Below are 18,583 nucleotides of genomic sequence, written 5' to 3'. Positions count from 1 at the left end.
CTCCGCTATCTACAAGTCTCTGTGTGCGGTGAATTAGCCACAGTTGTCAGCGCTGTACAGTGGGGTCATTTATTTGGGCCCTGCTCCATTCTTAATCCCCCATGCGCCGCGTCTGCACACATTTCCGCAAGTCCACCACGGACGCTGCCACCCTGAGGACCCTGCAATGTCGGTTTCAGCTGACAGAGCACTGACTGCTGTGCGACGTGCCCACACACTGGAATTCTACGCTGCACATGTTGGCCAGGCTGTACGAGTAGCATAGAGCAATAGTGGAATACCAGCTGCAACATGGGCGGTGGAGTGGTAGTCAGCCTCCGCAATTCTTTACTGAGGAGTGGACATGGATGGCAGATATCTGCCAGGTCCTCGGAAATTTTGAGGAGTCTACCCAGATAGTGAGCGGCGATGCTGCAGTCATTAGCGTTACCATCCCGCTTCTTTGCCTGCTGAGGAGTTTGCTGCTAAGCATAAAGGCCGACGCTTTGCGGTTGGAACAGGAGACGGGGGATGACAGTATGTTGCTTGATAGCCAGACAACCCTCATGTATATATCTCAGCGCGTTTTGGAGGGGGAAGAGACAGCTGGCCACACCACAGAGGGTGCCCATGCTGCTTGCCTCTCATCTGTTCAGCGTGTATGGGCTGAAGAGGAGGATCCTGAAAGTCATCTTCCTAGTGAGTACAGCGATGTGTTGCGTACTGGGACCCTGGCACACATGGCTGACTTCATGTTAGGCTGCCTTTTCCGTGACCCTCGCGTTAGACGCATTCTGGCCAACATGGATTACTAGGTGTACACCCTTCTAGATCCACGGTATAAGAAGAACCTTTACACTCTTTACACTCTTATTCCTGAAGAGGAAAGGGGTACGAGAGTGATGCAATACCACAGGGCCCGTGATGCTAAAGCTCCCATCTGACAGCGCTAGTGGCAGAAGACACAGTTCAGAGGGACAATTAGCCGGGGAGGCATGGGGATCAAGCAGCATGTCCAGCGCAGGCAGGGTAACACTCTCCAAGGCCTTTGCCAGCTTTATGGCTCCCCAGCAAGGCTGTGTCACCACTCCCCAGTCAAGGCTGAGTCGGGGGGAGCCCTGTAAAAAGATGGTGAGAGAGTACGTAGCCGATCGTACCACCGTCCTCCGTGATGCCTCTGCTCCACACAACTATTGGGTGTCAAAGCTGGACACGTGGCATGAACTTGTGCTGTATGGCCTGGAGGTGCTGGCCTGCCCTGCCGCTAGCGTCTTGTCAGAGAGAGTGTTTAGTGCAGCTGGGGGGATCATCACGGATAAGCGTACCCGCCTGTCAACTGACAGTGCCAACATGCTTACACTCATAAAGATGAACAAACGCTGGATTTCCCAGACTTCTCTTCTCCACCACTGGAAAGAAGTGGAACCTAATGATTCTTTTCGCTGCAACGGGAGAAAAATGCATCCTTTATCATCGGAAAAAAACGGCAATTACTCCTCCTTCTAAAACAGTATGTCATCACGCTGAACTGCCAATTTCTATGCGGCCCAAAATGCTCTGTTTAAAAGTTTTAACAGTTTTTAAAGTTTTAAAAGTTAAACTTAAACCAATTTTTTCGGAGGGCTGCCTCCAGGCTCTGTTACAAATTAACCAATAATGGGCTGTATCTTCAAAAAATGTTTATGGGTTTCACCTGCCCTCGCGGTTGAGCAGTTTTTCAGGGGTACACTTGTACTCTTGGTACACCAGTTTTTCAGGCCATCTCCTATACTGTTAGCAAACTAATTTTTCCAGGCTTCGCCTATAATCTTGGTAAACCGATTTTTACTGGGATCCGCCTACACTCTTGATGCAGAAATGTTACTGGGGTATGCCTATACTCTTGCTACATAAATGTTACAGGGGTCCGCCTATACTTTTGCTAAAGAAATGTTACTGGGGTCTGTGTATACTGCTGCAAATGAAATGTTACAAGGGTCTGCCTATACTGCTGCTACAGAAATGTTACTGGGGTCTGCCTATACTTCTGCTACAGAAATGTTACTGGGGTCCGTCTATACTGCTGCTACAGAAATGTTTCTGGGGTCTGCCTATACTTCTGCTACAGAAATGTTACTGGGGTCTGCCTATACTTCTGCTACAGAAATGTTACTGGGGTCTCCCTATACTTCTGCTACAGAAATGTTACAGGGGTCTGCCTATACTCTTGCTACAGAAATGTTACTGGGGTCCGCCTATACTTTTGCTACAGAAATGTTACAGGGGTCTGCCTATACTCTTGCTACAGAAATGTTACTGGGGTCCACCTATACTTTGGCTATAGAAATGTTACAGGGGTCTGCCTATACTCTTGCTACAGAAATGTTAAAGATGTTGAGGGAGTACATAGCCGATTGTACCACCATCCTCCGTGATGCCTCTGCTCCACACAACTATTGGGTGTCAAAGCTGGACACGTGGCATGAACTTGCGCTGTATGCCCTGGAGGTGCTGGCCTGCCCTGCCGCTAGCGTCTTGTCAGAGAGAGTGTTTAGTGCAGCTGGGGGGATCATCACGGATAAGCGTACCCGCCTGTCAACTGACAGTGCCAACATGCTTACACTCATAAAGATGAACAAAGGCTGGATTTCCCGGACTTCTCTTCTCCACCAGTGGAAAGAAGCGGAACCTAATGATTCTTTTCGCTGCAACGGGAGAAAAATGCATCCTCTATCACTGGAAAAAAACGGGCAATTACTCCTCCTCCTAAAACAGTATGTCATCACGCTGAACTGCCAATTTCTATGCGGCCCAAAATGCTCTGTTTAAAGGTTTTATCAGTTTTTAAAGTTTTAAAAGTTAAACTTAAACCAATTTTTGCGGAGGGCTGCCTCCAGGCTCTGTTACAAATTAACCAATAATGAGCTGTATCTTCAAAAAATGTTTATGGGTTTCACCTGCCCTTGCGGTTGAGCAGTTTTTCAGGGGTACACTTGTACTCTTGGTACACCAGTTTTTCAGGCCATCTCCTATACTGTTAGCAAACTAATTTTTCAAGGCTTCGCCTATAATCTTGGTAAACCGATTTTTACTGGGATCCGCCTACACTCTTGATGCAGAAATGTTACTGGGGTCCGCCTATACTCTTGATGCAGAAATGTTACTGGGGTTTGCCTATACTCTTGCTACATAAATGTTACAGGGGTCCGCCTATACTTTTGCTAAAAATATGTTACTGGGGTCTGTGTATACTGCTGCTACAGAAATGTTTCTGGGGTCTGCCTATACTTCTGCTACAGAAATGTTACTGGGGTCTCCCTATACTTTGGCTATAGAAATGTTACAGGGGTCTGCCTATACTCTTGCTACAGAAATGTTACTGGGGTCCGCCTATACTGCTGCTACAGAAATGTTACTGGGGTCTGCCTATACTGCTGCTACAGAAATGTTTCTGGGGTCTGCCTATACTTCTGCTACAGAAATGTTACTGGGGTCTCCCTATACTTTGGCTATAGAAATGTTACAGGGGTCTGCCTATACTCTTGCTACAGAAATGTTACTGGGGTCCGCCTATACTTTTGCTACAGAAATGTTACAGGGATCTGTGTATACTGCTGTAACTGAAATGTTACAGAGGTCTGCCTATACTGCTGCTACAGAAATGTTACTGGGGTCTGCCTATACTTCTGCTACAGAAATGTTACTGGGGTCCGTCTATGCTGCTGCTACAGAAATGTTTCTGGGGTCTCCCTATACTTTTGCTACAGAAATGTTACAGGGGTCTGCCTATACTGCTGCTACAGAAATGTTACTGGGGTCCGCCTATACTTTGGCTATAGAAATGTTACAGGGGTCTGCCTATTCTTCTGCTACAGAAATGTTACAGGGGTCTGCCTATACTCTTGCTACAGAAATGTTACTGGGGTCCGCCTATACTTTTGCTACAGAAATGTTACAGGGGTCTGCCTATACTGCTGCTACAGAAATATTACTGGGGTCCGCCTATACTTTGGCTATAGAAATGTTACAGGGGTCCGCCTATTCTTCTGCTACAGAAATGTTACAGGGGTCTGCCTATACTCTTGCTACAGAAATGTTACAGGGGTCTGCCTATACTCTTGCTACAGAAATGTTACAGGGGTCTGTCTATACTTCTGCTACAGAAATGTTACAGGGGTCTGCCTATACTCTTGCTACAGAAATGTTACAGGGGTCTGCCTATGCTATGGGCGCACAAAGACTTCTCATTACGGTGTTTTACCTGTCTGGCACAAATACACTGACTGACTAGGGTAGAAATGTGGGCCGAGGTCCTTGGCGGGGTGAAACTCTGCCATGTTTGGGCACTCTGATTTTTTCCTGTGTAATACCATCTTTGTGCACCGACAGCATAGGCGAGCCCAAGGAACTCAAAGACGTCCCATTGCGGTGTCGAGCTATCTGACACCTACACAGAATGAATTGTGTGGGGACACATGGATTGCCCATTGCTATGTAACTCGTGGCATCTTGGGTCTCACATAGTGTTTGCTGGGACCGAGCCTGACTCAGGGCCGGCTCACATACTTCCCACACAGACTATTGCGGGTCCTTCCTCGGTCATGGTTTCTCGGCCTTATTATGTCACCTCCTATAACTCGGGGAAGGTCTATATTACAGGTATGATAATACACGGGATGGGTCTGTATTACAGGTGTGATATTACACAGGAAGCATCTGTACTACAGGTGTAGTATTACAAGGGAACCGTCTGCATTACAGGTGTAATATTATAAGGGGAGCGTCTGTATTACAGGTGTGATAATACAGGCATAATACTACACGGGAAGGTCCATACTGCAGGAGTGATAGTATGTGAGGAAAGTCTAAATAACAGATGTAATATTACAAAGCAAAGGTGTGTATTACAGATGTGATATATAGTGAATTTCTGTATTACAGGAATATTACACGGGATGTGTCTGTATTACAGGTGTGATATTACATGGGATGGGTCTATATTAGAGGTGTGATATTACTCGGGGAGCGTGTGTCTTACACGTGTGATATTACACAAGGAAGGTCTGTATTACAGGTTTGATATTACAAGGTGAGCGTTTGTCTTACAGGTGTAATATTACACTGGGAAGGTATGTATTACAGGTGTGATATTATATAGGGAATTTCTGCATTACAGATGCATTATTACAAGGGATGGGTCTGTCTTACAGGTGTCTTATTACATGGTGCAGGTCTATGTTACAGGTGTGATTTTACACAGGAAAGGTCTATTACAGGTGTGATAATACATGGGGAAGGACTGTTTTACAGCTGTGATATTACACAGGATGAGTCTATATTACATGTGTGACATTACTCGATGAGCGTCTATATGACAGATATAATATTACATGGGATAGGTCTGTATAACAGATGTGATAATACACAGGGAAGTTCTGTATTAGGGCGCCTACCCACTGGCGTTGCCGATTTTCGTGCGTGAAAAACACAGCGTTTTCCGCACGTTTTTCGCGGTTTTTTTCGTTAATTTCCATTGACAATCATGGGGGCATTAAGAGAAAAATAAGGAGACATATGCAACTGACAGTTCCTATGTGAAAAATTGTAACGAAACGAAAAAAAACCCCAAATGGACGAGAACACATTCTATGCTGATTGCTCTTCAGAAAAAACGCAAAACGCAATTTAGCATCGCAGGAAAAAAATCGCCAGTGGGTCGGCGCCCTTACAGGTGTGATATTCCTCAAGGATTTTCTGTATTATAGGTGTGATAGTACACAGGACTATCTGTGTTACTTGTTTGATATGACATGGGGAGTGACTGTATCACTGGGTAGCGTGGTGACTCAGTGGTCAGCCCTGTTACTGGGTAGCGTGGTGACTCAGTGGTCAGCACTGTTATTGGTCAGTGTGGTGGCTCAGTGGTCAGCCAAGCCAAGTTACTGGTCAGTGTGGTGGCTCAGTGGTCAGCCAAGCCAAGTTATTGGTCAGTGTGGTGGCTCAGTGGTCAACCAAGCCAAGTTACTGGTCAGTGTGGTGACTCAGTGGTCAGCCTTGTCACTGGGCAGTTTGGTGGCTAAGTGGTCAGCCATTTAACTGGGCAGTGTGGTGGCTCAGTGGTCTGCGCTGTTATTGGGCAGTGTGGTGAATCAGTGGTCTGCTCTGTTATTGGGCATTGTGGCCACTCAGTGATCAGCCCTGTAATTGGGCAGTGCGGTGGCTCAGTGGTCAGCACTGTTATTGAGCAATGTGGTGACTCAGTGGTCAGCACTGTTATGCGGCAGTGTGGTAGCTCAGTAGTTAGCACTGTTTTCGGATAGTGTGGTGGCTCAGTGGTTAGCACTGTTATTCGGCAGTGTGGTGGCTCAGTGGTTAGCACTGTTATTCGGCAGTGTGGTGGCTCAGTGGTTAGCACTGTTATTTGGCAGTGTGGTGGCTCGGTTGTCAGCCCTGTGTTTGGGCAGTGTGGTGGCTCAATGGTCAGCCATGTTACTGGGTAGTGTGGTGGCTCAGTGGACAGTTCTGTTATTGGGCAGTCTGGTGGCTCAGTGGTCAGCCATGTTATTGGGCAGTGTGGTGGCTCAGTGGTCAGCCATGTTACTGGGCAGTGTAGTGGCTCATTGGTTAGAACTGCTATTGGGCAGTGTGGTGGCTCATTGGTTAGCACTGTTATTGGGCAGTGTGGTGGCTCAGTGGTCAGCCCTGATACTGGGCAGTGTGGTGGCTCAGTGGTCAGACATGCTACTGAGCAGTTTGGTTGCTCAGTGGTCAGCTCTGTTACAGGGCAGTTTGGTGGCACTGCGGTCAGCCATGTTACTGGGTCGTGTGGTGGCTCAGTGGTTAGCACTGTTATTAGGCAGTGTGGTGGCTCTGTGGTTAGCACTGTTATTTGGCAGTGTGGTGGCTCGGTTGTCAATCCTGTTATTGGGCAGTGTGGTGGCTCGATCGTCAGCCCTGTTATTGGTCAATGTGGTGGCTCAATGGTCAGCCATGTTACTGGGTAGTGTGGTGGCTCAGTGGTCAGTTCTGTTATTGGGCAGTGTGGTGGTTCAGTGGTCAGCCATGTTATTGGGCAGTGTGGTGGCTCAGTGGTCAGCCATGTTACTGGGTAGTGTGGTGGCTTAGTGGTCAGCCATGTTACTGGGCAGTGTGGTGGCTCAGTAGTCAACCATGTTACTGGGCAGTGCAGTGACTCAGTGTTCAGCACTGTTATTGGGCAGTGTGGTGGCTCAGTGGTTAGCACTGTTATTAGGCAGTGTGGTAGCTCAGTGGTTAGCAGTGTAATTAGGCAGTTTGGTGGCTCAGTGGTTAGCACTGTTATTAGGCAGTGTGGTGGCTCGGTTGTCAGCTCTGTTATTGGGCGGTGTGGTGGCTCAGTGGTCAACCATGTTATTGGGCGGTGTGGTGGCTTAGTGGTTAGCACTGTTATTAGGTAATGTGGTGGCTCAGTGGTTAGCACTGTTATTTAGCAGTGTGGTGGCTCAGTGGTCAGCCATGTTACTTGGCGGTGTGGTGGCTCAGTGGTCAGCTATGTTACTGGGTGGTGTGGTGGCTCAGTGGTCAGCCATGTTATTGGGCGGTGTGGTGGCTCAGTGGTTAGCACTGTTATTAGGCAGTTTGGTGGCTCAGTGGTTAGCACTCTTTTTAGGCAGTGTGGTGGCTTAGTGGTTAGCACTGTTATTTGGCAGTGTTGTGGCTCGGTCGTCAGTCATGTTACTGGGCAGTGCAGTGACTCAGTGTTCAGCACTGTTTTTGGGCACTGTGGTGGCTCAGTGGTTAGCACTGTTATTAGGCAGTGTGGTGGCTCAGTGGTTGGCACTGTTATTTGGCAGTGTAGTGGCTCGGTCTTCAACCGTGTTATTGGGCAGTGTGGTGGCTCGGTCTTCAGCCATGTTATTGGGCTGTGTGGTGGCTCAGTGGTCAGTTCTGTTATTGGGCAGTGTGGTAGCTCAGTGGTTAGCACTGTTATTAGGCAGTATGGTGGCTCAGTGGTTAGCACTGTTATTTGGCAGTGTGGTGGCTCGGTCGTCAGCCCGGTTATTGGGCAGTGTGCTGGCTCAGTCGTGAGCCCTGTTATTGGGTAGTGTGGTGGCTCAGTGGTCAGTTCTGTTATTGGGCAGTGCAGTGACTCAGTGTTCAGCACTGTTTTTGGGTAGTGTGGTGGCTCAGTGGTTAGCACTGTTATTTGGCAGTGTAGTGGCTCTATCGTCAGTCATGCTACTAGGCAGTGTGGTGGCTTAGTGGTTAGCACTGTTATTTGGCAGTGTGTTGGCTCGGTCGTCAGTCATGTTACTGGGCAGTGCAGTGACTCAGTGTTCAGCACTGTTTTTGGGCACTATGGTGGCTCAGTGGTTAGCACTGTTATTAGGCAGTGTGGTGGCTCAGTGGTTGGCACTGTTATTTGGCAGTGTAGTGGCTCGGTCTTCAACCGTGTTATTGGGCAGTGTGGTGGCTCGGTCGTCAGCCATGTTATTGGGCTGTGTGGTGGCTCAGTGGTCAGTTCTGTTATTGGGCAGTGTGCTGGCTCAGTCGTCAGCCCTGTTATTGGGCAGTGTAGTGGTTCAGTGGTCAGCCATGTTACTGGGTAGTGTGGTGGCTCAGTGGTCAGTTCTGTTATTGGGCAGTGCAGTGACTCAGTGTTCAGCACTGTTTTTGGGCAGTGTGGTGGCTCAGTGGTTAGCACTGTTATTTGGCAGTGTAGTGGCTCGGTCTTCAGCCCTGTTATTGGGCAATGTGGTAGCTCAGTGGTCAGCCATGTTACTGGGCAGTGTGGTGGCTCGGTCTTCAGCCATGTTATTGGGCTGTGTGGTGGCTCAGTGGTCAGTTCTGTTATTGGGCAGTGTGGTAGCTCAGTGGTTAGCACTGTTATTAGGCAGTATGGTGGCTCAGTGGTTAGCAATGTTATTTGGCAGTGTGGTGGCTCGGTCGTCAGCCCGGTTATTGGGCAGTGTGGTGGTTCAGTGGTCAGCCATGTTACTGGGTAGTGTGGTGGCTCAGTGGTCAGTTCTGTTATTGGGCAGTGCAGTGACTCAGTGTTCAGCACTGTTTTTGGGCAGTGTGGTGGCTCAATGGTTAGCACTGTTATTTGGCAGTGTAGTGGCTCGGTCGTCAGTCATGCTACTAGGCAGTGTGGTGGCTTAGTGGTTAGCACTGTTATTTGGCAGTGTGTTGGCTCAATCGTCAGTCATGTTACTGGGCAGTGCAGTGACTCAGTGTTCAGCACTGTTTTTGGGCACTGTGGTGGCTCAGTGGTTAGCACTGTTATTAGGCAGTGTGGTGGCTCAGTGGTTGGCACTGTTATTTGGCAGTGTAGTGGCTCGGTCTTCAACCGTGTTATTGGGCAGTGTGGTGGCTCGGTCGTCAGCCATGTTATTGGGCTGTGTGGTGGCTCAGTGGTCAGTTCTGTTATTGGGCAGTGTGCTGGCTCAGTCGTCTGCCCTGTTATTGGGCAGTGTGGTGGTTCAGTGGTCAGCCATGTTACTGGGTAGTGTGGTGGCTCAGTGGTCAGTTCTGTTATTGGGCAGTGCAGTGACTCAGTGTTCAGCACTGTTTTTGGGCAGTGTGGTGGCTCAGTGGTTAGCACTGTTATTTGGCAGTGTAGTGGCTCGGTCGTCAGTCATGCTACTAGGCAGTGTGGTGGCTTAGTGGTTAGCACTGTTATTTGGCAGTGTGTTGGCTCAGTCGTCAGTCATGTTACTGGGCAGTGCAGTGACTCAGTGTTCAGCACTGTTTTTGGGCACTGTGGTGGCTCAGTGGTTAGCACTGTTATTAGGCAGTGTGGTGGCTCAGTGGTTAGCACTGTTATTTGGCAGTGTAGTGGCTCGGTGTTCAACCGTGTTATTGTGCAGTGTGGTGGCTCAGTGATCAGACCTGTTACTGGGCAGTGTAGTGGCTCAGTGGTCAGTTCTGTTATTGGGCAGTGTGCTGGCTCAGTCTTCAGCCCTGTTATTGGGCAATGTGGTAGCTCAGTGGTCAGCCATGTTACTGGGCAGTGTGGTGGCTCGGTCTTCAGCCATGTTATTGGGCTGTGTGGTGGCTCAGTGGTCAGTTCTGTTATTGGGCAGTGTGGTGGCTCAGTGGTTAGCACTGTTATTAGGCAGTATGGTGGCTCAGTGGTTAGCAATGTTATTTGGCAGTGTGGTGGCTCGGTCGTCAGCCCGGTTATTGGGCAGTGTGGTGGTTCAGTGGTCAGCCATGTTACTGGGTAGTGTGGTGGCTCAGTGGTCAGTTCTGTTATTGGGCAGTGCAGTGACTCAGTGTTCAGCACTGTTTTTGGGCAGTGTGGTGGCTCAATGGTTAGCACTGTTATTTGGCAGTGTAGTGGCTCGGTCGTCAGTCATGCTACTAGGCAGTGTGGTGGCTTAGTGGTTAGCACTGTTATTTGGCAGTGTGTTGGCTCAGTCGTCAGTCATGTTACTGGGCAGTGCAGTGACTCAGTGTTCAGCACTGTTTTTGGGCACTGTGGTGGCTCAGTGGTTAGCACTGTTATTAGGCAGTGTGGTGGCTCTGTGGTTGGCACTGTTATTTGGCAGTGTAGTGGCTCGGTCTTCAACTGTGTTATTGGGCAGTGTGGTGGCTCGGTCGTCAGCCATGTTATTGGGCTGTGTGGTGGCTCAGTGGTCAGTTCTGTTATTGGGCAGTGTGCTGGCTCAGTCGTCTGCCCTGTTATTGGGCAGTGTGGCGGTTCAGTGGTCAGCCATGTTACTGGGTAGTGTGGTGGCTCAGTGGTCAGTTCTGTTATTGGGCAGTGTGGTGGTTCAGTGGTCAGCCATGTTACTGGGTAGTGTGGTGGCTCAGTGGTCAGTTCTGTTATTGGGCAGTGCAGTGACTCAGTGTTCAGCACTGTTTTTGGGCAGTGTGGTGGCTCAGTGGTTAACACTGTTATTTGGCAGTGTAGTGGCTCGTCGTCAGTCATGCTACTAGGCAGTGTGGTGGCTTAGTGGTTAGCACTGTTATTTGGCAGTGTGTTGGCTCGGTCGTCAGTCATGTTACTGGGCAGTGCAGTGACTCAGTGTTCAGCACTGTTTTTGGGCACTGTGGTGGCTCAGTGGTTAGCACTGTTATTAGGCAGTGTGGTGGCTCAGTGGTTAGCACTGTTATTTGGCAGTGTAGTGGCTCGGTGTTCAACCGTGTTATTGGGCAGTGTGGTGGCTCAGTGATCAGACCTGTTACTGGGCAGTGTAGTGGCTCAGTGGTCAGTTCTGTTATTGGGCAGTGTGCTGGCTCAGTCTTCAGCCCTGTTATTGGGCAGTGTGGTGGTTCAGTGGTCAGCCATGTTACTGGGTAGTGTGGTTGCTCAGTGGTCAGTTCTGTTATTGGGCAGTGTGGTAGCTCAGTGGTTAGCACTGTTATTAGGCAGTATAGTGGCTCAGTGGTTAGCACTGTTATTGGGCAGTGTGGTGGCTCGGTCGTCAGCCCTGTTATTGGGCAGTGTGCTGGCTCAGTCGTCAGCCCTATTATTGGGCAGTGTGGTGGTTCAGTGGTCAGCCATGTTACTGGGTAGTGTGGTGGCTCAGTGGTCAGTTCTGTTATTGGGCAGTGCAGTGACTCAGTGTTCAGCACTGTTTTTGGGCAGTGTGGTGGCTCAGTGGTTAGCACTGTTATTGGGCAGTGTAGTGGCTCGGTCTTCAACTGTGTTATTGGGCAGTGTGGTGGTTCGGTCGTCAGCCATGTTATTGGGCTGTGTGGTGGCTCAGTGGTCAGTTCTGTTATTGGGCAGTGTGCTGGCTCAGTCGTCAGCCCTGTTATTGGGCAGTGTGGTGGTTCAGTGGTCAGCCATGTTACTGGGTAGTGTGCTGGCTCAGTCGTCAGCCCTGTTATTGGGCAGTGTGGTAGCTCAGTGGTTAGCACTGTTATTAGGCAGTATAGTGGCTCAGTGGTTAGCACTGTTATTTGGCAGTGTGGTGGCTCGGTCTTCAGCCCTGTTATTGGGCAGTGTGGTGGTTCAGTGGTCAGCCATGTTACTGGGTAGTGTGGTGGCTCAGTGGTCAGTTCTGTTATTGGGCAGTGCAGTGACTCAGTGTTCAGCACTGTTTTTGGGCAGTGTGGTGGCTCAGTGGTTAGCACTGTTATTTGGCAGTGTGGTGGCTCGGTCTTCAGCCCTGTTATTGGGCAGTGTGGTGGTTCAGTAGTCAGCCATGTTACTGGGTAGTGTGGTGGCTCAGTGGTCAGTTCTGTTATTGGGCAGTGCAGTGACTCAGTGTTCAGCACTGTTTTTTGGGCAGTGTGGTGGCTCAGTGGTTAGCACTGTTATTTGGCAGTGTGGTGGCTCGGTCGTCAGCCCTGTTATTGGGCAGTGTGCTGGCTCGGTCTTCAGCCCTGTTATTGGGCAGTGTGGTGGTTCAGTGGTCAGCCATGTTACTGGGTAGTGTGGTGGCTCAGTGGTCAGTTCTGTTATTGGGCAGTGCAGTGACTCAGTGTTCAGCACTGTTTTTGGGCAGTGTGGTGGCTCAGTGGTTAGCACTGTTATTTGGCACTGTAGTGGCTCGGTCGTCAACCATGTTATTGGGCAGTGTGGTGGCTCGGTCGTCAGCCATGTTACTGGGCAGTGTGGTGGCTCAGTGGTTAGCACTGTTATTTGGCAGTGTAGTGGCTCGGTCGTCAGCCCTGTTATTGGGCAATGTGGTAGCTCAGTGGTCAGCCATGTTACTGGGCAGTGTGGTGGCTCAGTAATCAGCCATGTTACTGGTCAGTGTGGTGGCTGACTGGTCAGCCATGTTACTGGGCAGTGCAGTGACTTAGTGCTCAGCACTGTTATTGGGCAGTGTGGTGGCTCAGTGGTTATCAATGTTATTAAGTAGTGTGGTGGCTCAGTAGTCAGATCTGTTATTGTGCAGTGTGGTGGCTCAGTGGTCAGCCATGTTACTGGGTAGTGTGGTGGCTCACTGGTCACTTCTGTTATTGGGCAGTGTGCTGGCTCAGTGGTTACCACTGTTATTAGGAAGTGTGGTGGCTCAGTGGTTAGCACTGTTATTTGGCAGTATAGTGGCTCGGTCGTCAACCCTGTTATTGGGCAGTGTGGTGGCTCGGTCGTCAGCCCTGTTATTGGGCAGTGTGGTGGCTCAGTGGTCAGCCATGTAATTGGGCAGTGTGGTGGCTCGGTCGTCAGCCATGTTACTGGGCAGTGTGGTGGCTCAGTGGTTAGCACTGTTATTTGGCACTGTAGTGGCTCGGTCGTCAACCATGTAATTGGGCAGTGTGGTGGCTCAGTGGTCAGCCATGTTACTGGGTAGTGTGGTGGCTCAGTGGTCAGCTCTGTTACTGGGCAGTGTGGTGGCTCAGTGGTCAGCCATATTACTGGGTAGTGTGGTGGCTACGTGGTCAGCCCTGTTACTGGGCAGTTTTGTGGCTCGGTCGTCAGCCCTGTTACTGGGCAGTGTAGTGGCCCAGTGGTCAGCCATGTTACTGGGCAGTGTGGTGGCTCAGTGGTCAGCCATGTTACTGGGCAGTGTGGTGGCTCAGTGATAAGGCCTGTTACTGGGCATTGTAGTGGCCCAGTGGTCAGCTATGTTACTGGGTAGTGTGGTGGCTCAGTGGTCAGTTCTGTTACTAGGCAGTGTCGTGGCTCAGTGGTCAGCCATGTTACTGGATGGTGTCGTGGCTCAGTGGTCAGCCATGTTGCTCGGCGGTGTGGTGGCTCAGTGGTCAGCCATGTTAGTGGGCGGTGTGGTGGCTCAGTGGTCAGCCATGTTATTGGGCAGTGTGGTGGCTCAGTGGTTAGCACTGTCATTTGGCAGTGTGGTGGCTCAGTGGTCAGCCCTGTTACTGGGCAGTGTGGTGGCTCGGTCGTCAGCCCTGTTATTGGGCAGTGTGGTGGCTCGGTCGTCAGCCCTGTTATTGGGCAGTGTGGTGGCTCAGTGGTCAGCCATGTTATTGGGCAGTGTGGTGGCTCAGTGGTTAGCACTGTTATTTGGCAGTGTGGTGGCTCAGTGGTCAGCCCTGTTACTGGGCAGTGTGGTGGCTCGGTCGTCAGCCCTGTTATTGGGCAGTGTGGTGGCTCGGTCGTCAGCCCTGTTATTGGGCAGTGTGGTGGCTCAGTGGTCAGCCCTGTTACTGGGCAGTGTGGTGGCTCAGTGGTCAGCCCTGTTACTGGGCAGTGTGCTGGCTCGGTCGTCAGCCCTGTTACTGGGCAGTGTGGTGGCTCGGTGGTCAGCCATGTTACTGGGCAGTGTGGTGGCTCGGTGGTCAGCCATGTTACTGGGCAGTGTGGCGGCTCAGTGGTCAGCCCTGTTACTGGGCAGTGTGGTGGCTCAGTGGTCAGCCCTGTTACTGGGCAGTGTGGTGGCTCAGTGGTCAGCCCTGTTACTGGGCAGTGTGGTGGCTCAGTGGTCAGCCCTGTTACTGGGCAGTGTGGTGGCTCAGTGGTCAGCCCTGTTACTGGTCAGTGTGGTGGCTCAGTGGTCAGCACTGTTGCCTTGCAGTGCTGGAGTCCTAAGATCATACGTGACGAAGAGTAACATCTGCATGGAGTTAGCATGTTCTCTTTCTGCGGGTTCTTGGTCTTTGATAATATAACATATACGTTTATTAAGGGGAAGTAGAAGGCTTTAGTTGGGTCGGCTCAGACAAACCGCACGAGGCTGGGTCCACCGAACCCCAATGTGCCGCCTCACGCCCGCTTCTGTATTACATGTATGATATGAAGATGAAATCTACTTACAGACCTTTACATTGGACGGGTCAAAGAGTCCCTCCGGGATGCGCAGTCTCTCTGCTCCGTAGTCCGTATTGTACCCGTTGGGCATCTCGTAATGGACAGTTGGCATCTGAGCCGCCACTCTGCAGGGAGAAGAGCGGGAGTGAGACTGTATCATCATGGGCATGTGACACCGTATGCAGCACACGCAACACGCTTACTGTTCATCATACGGAGAGTCAGACACTTGGAGGACAGAAGCCTGGAAGTCCTGGATCACCTCCTGAGGACAAGCCAAGAAACTGCAGGTCAGCAACGCATGGGTACATACGACTACTGCCCTCATCATCCAACCATACTACACATCACCCCACACAACTACTGCCCTCATCATCCAACATTACTACTCCACATCACCCCACACAACTACTGCCCTCATCATCCAACATTACTACTCCACATCACCCCACACAACTACTGCTCTCATCATCCAACATTACTACTCCACATCACCCCACACAACTACTGCCCTCATCATCCAACCATACTACTCCACATCACCCTACACAACTACTGCCCTCATCATCCAACCATACTACTCCACATCACCCCACACAACTACTGCCCTCATCATCCAACATTACTACTCCACATCACCCCACACAACTACTGCCCTCATCATCCAACATTACTACTCCACCCCACCCCACACAACTACTGCCCTCATCATCCAACATTACTACTCCACATCACCCCACACAACTACTGCCCTCATCATCCAACATTACTACTCCACATCACCCCACACAACTACTGCTCTCATCATCCAACATTACTACTCCACATCACCCCACACAACTACTGCCCTCATCATCCAACCATACTACTCCACAGCACCCTACACAACTACTGCCCTCATCATCCAACCATACTACTCCACATCACCCCACACAACTACTGCCCTCATCATCCAACATTACTACTCCACATCACCCCACACAACTACTGCCCTCATCATCCAACATTACTACTCCACCCCACCCCACACAACTACTGCCCTCATCATCCAACATTACTACTCCACATCACCCCACACAACTACTGCCCTCATCATCCAACATTACTACTCCACATCACCCCGCACAACTACTGCTCTCATCATCCTACATTACTACTCCACATCACCCCACACAACTACTGCCCTCATCATCCAACATTACTACTCCACATCACCCCACACAACTACTGCTCTCATCATCCTACATTACTACTCCACATCACCCCACACAACTACTGCCCTCATCATCCAACATTACTACTCCACATCACCCCACACAACTACTGCTCTCATCATCCAACATTACTACTCCACATCACCCCACACAACTACTGCCCTCATCATCCAACCATACTACTCCACATCACCCTACACAACTACTGCCCTCATCATCCAACCATACTACTCCACATCACCCCACACAACTACTGCCCTCATCATCCAACATTACTACTCCACATCACCCCACACAACTACTGCCCTCATCATCCAACATTACTACTCCACCCCACCCCACACAACTACTGCCCTCATCATCCAACATTACTACTCCACATCACCCCACACAACTACTGCCCTCATCATCCAACATTACTACTCCACATCACCCCACACAACTACTGCCCTCATCATCCAACATTACTACTCCACATCACCCCACACAACTACTGCCCTCATCATCCAACATTACTACTTCACATCACCCCACACAACTACTGCCCTCATCATCCAACATTACTACTCCACATCACCTCACACAACTACTGCCCTCATCATCCAACATTACTACTCCACATCACCCCACACAACTACTGCCCTCATCATCCAACATTACTACTCCACATCACCCCACACAACTACTGCTCTCATCATCCAACATTACTACTTCACATCACCCCACACAACTACTGCCCTCATCATCCAACATTACTACTCCACATCACCTCACACAACTACTGCCCTCATCATCCAACATTACTACTCCACATCACCCCACACAACTACTGCCCTCATCATCCAACATTACTACTCCACATCACCCCACACAACTACTGCCCTCATCATCCAACATTACTACTCCACATCACCTCACACAACTACTGCCCTCATCATCCAACATTACTACTCCACATCACCCCACACAACTACTGCCCTCATCATCCAACATTACTACTCCACATCACCCCACACAACTACTGCCCTCATCATCCAACATTACTACTCCACATCACCCCACACAACTACTGCCCTCATCATCCAACATTACTACTCCACATCACCCCACACAACTACTGCCCTCATCATCCAACATTACTACTCCACATCACCCCACACAACTACTGCCCTCATCATCCAACATTACTACTCCACATCACCCCGCACAACTACTGCCCTCATCATCCAACATTACTACTCCACATCACCCCGCACAACTACTGCCCTCATCATCCAACATTACTACTCCACATCACCCCACACAACTACTGCCCTCATCATCCAACATTACTACTCCACATCACCCCACACAACTACTGCCCTCATCATCCAACATTACTACTCCACATCACCCCACACAACTACTGCCCTCATCATCCAGCATTACTACTCCACATCACCCCACACAACTACTGCCCTCATCATCCAACATTACTACTCCACATCACCCCACACAACTACTGCCCTCATCATCCAACATTACTACTCCACATCACCCCACACAACTACTGCCCTCATCATCCAACCATACTACTCCACATCACCCCACACAACTACTGCCCTCATCATCCAACATTACTACTCCACATCACCCCACACAAATACTGCCCTCATCATCCAACCATACTACTCCACATCACCCCACACAACTACTGCCCTCATCATCCAACATTACTACTCCACATCACCCCGCACAACTACTGCCCTCATCATCCAACATTACTACACCACATCACCCCACACAACTACTGCCCTCATCATCCAACATTACTACTCCACATCACCCAGCACAACTACTGCCCTCATCATCCAACATTACTACTCCACATCACCCCACACAACTACTGCTCTCATCATCCAACATTACTACTCCACATCACCCCACACAACTACTGCCCTCATCATCCAACCATACTACTCCACATCACCCCACACAACTACTGCCCTCATCATCCAACATTACTACTCCACATCACCCCACACAAATACTGCCCTCATCATCCAACCATACTACTCCACATCACCCCACACAACTACTGCCCTCATCATCCAACATTACTACTCCACATCACCCCACACAACTACTGCCCTCATCATCCAACATTACTACTCCACATCACCCCACACAACTACTGCCCTCATCATCCAACATTACTACTCCACATCACCCCACACAACTACTGCTCTCATCATCCAACCATACTACTCCACATCACCCCACACAACTACTGCCCTCATCATCCAACATTACTACTCCACATCACCCCACACAACTACTGCTCTCATCATCCAACCATACTACTCCACATCACCACACACAACTACTGCCCTCATCATCCAACATTACTACTCCACATCACCCCACACAACTACTGCCCTCATCATCCAACATTACTACTCCACATCACCCCACACAACTACTGCCCTCATCATCCAACATTACTACTCCATATCACCCCACACAACTACTGCCCTGATCATCCAACATTACTACTCCACATCACCCCACACAACTACTGCTCTCATCATCCAACCATACTACTCCACATCACCCTACACAACTACTGCCCTCATCATCCAACCATACTACTCCACATCACCCCACACAACTACTGCCCTCATCATCCAACATTACTACTCCACATCACCTCACACAACTACTGCCCTCATCATCCAACATTACTACTCCACATCACCCCACACAACTACTGCCCTCA

The 18,583-nt window shown here is 49.9% G+C and overlaps 1 protein-coding gene across 1 annotated transcript in view; it reads right to left on the bottom strand.

The window, feature by feature from the left end:
- ACTL6B (actin like 6B) overlaps positions 1 to 18,583 on the bottom strand; it is a 90,056-nt gene that overhangs the window by 14,902 nt on the left and 56,571 nt on the right. Inside the window, exons 9-10 of the mRNA XM_066593938.1 lie at positions 14,815 to 14,876; positions 14,622 to 14,736 (exon numbers count right to left, since the gene is read on the bottom strand). Coding sequence (XP_066450035.1) covers positions 14,622 to 14,736; positions 14,815 to 14,876 — 177 coding nt within the window. The remainder of the gene's footprint in view (positions 1 to 14,621; positions 14,737 to 14,814; positions 14,877 to 18,583) is intronic.

The sequence above is a fragment of the Eleutherodactylus coqui genome, chromosome 2 (genome assembly GCF_035609145.1).
Source record: "Eleutherodactylus coqui strain aEleCoq1 chromosome 2, aEleCoq1.hap1, whole genome shotgun sequence".
NCBI lineage: Eukaryota > Metazoa > Chordata > Amphibia > Anura > Eleutherodactylidae > Eleutherodactylus > Eleutherodactylus coqui.
This window is presented reverse-complemented; position numbering and strand designations above follow the sequence as displayed.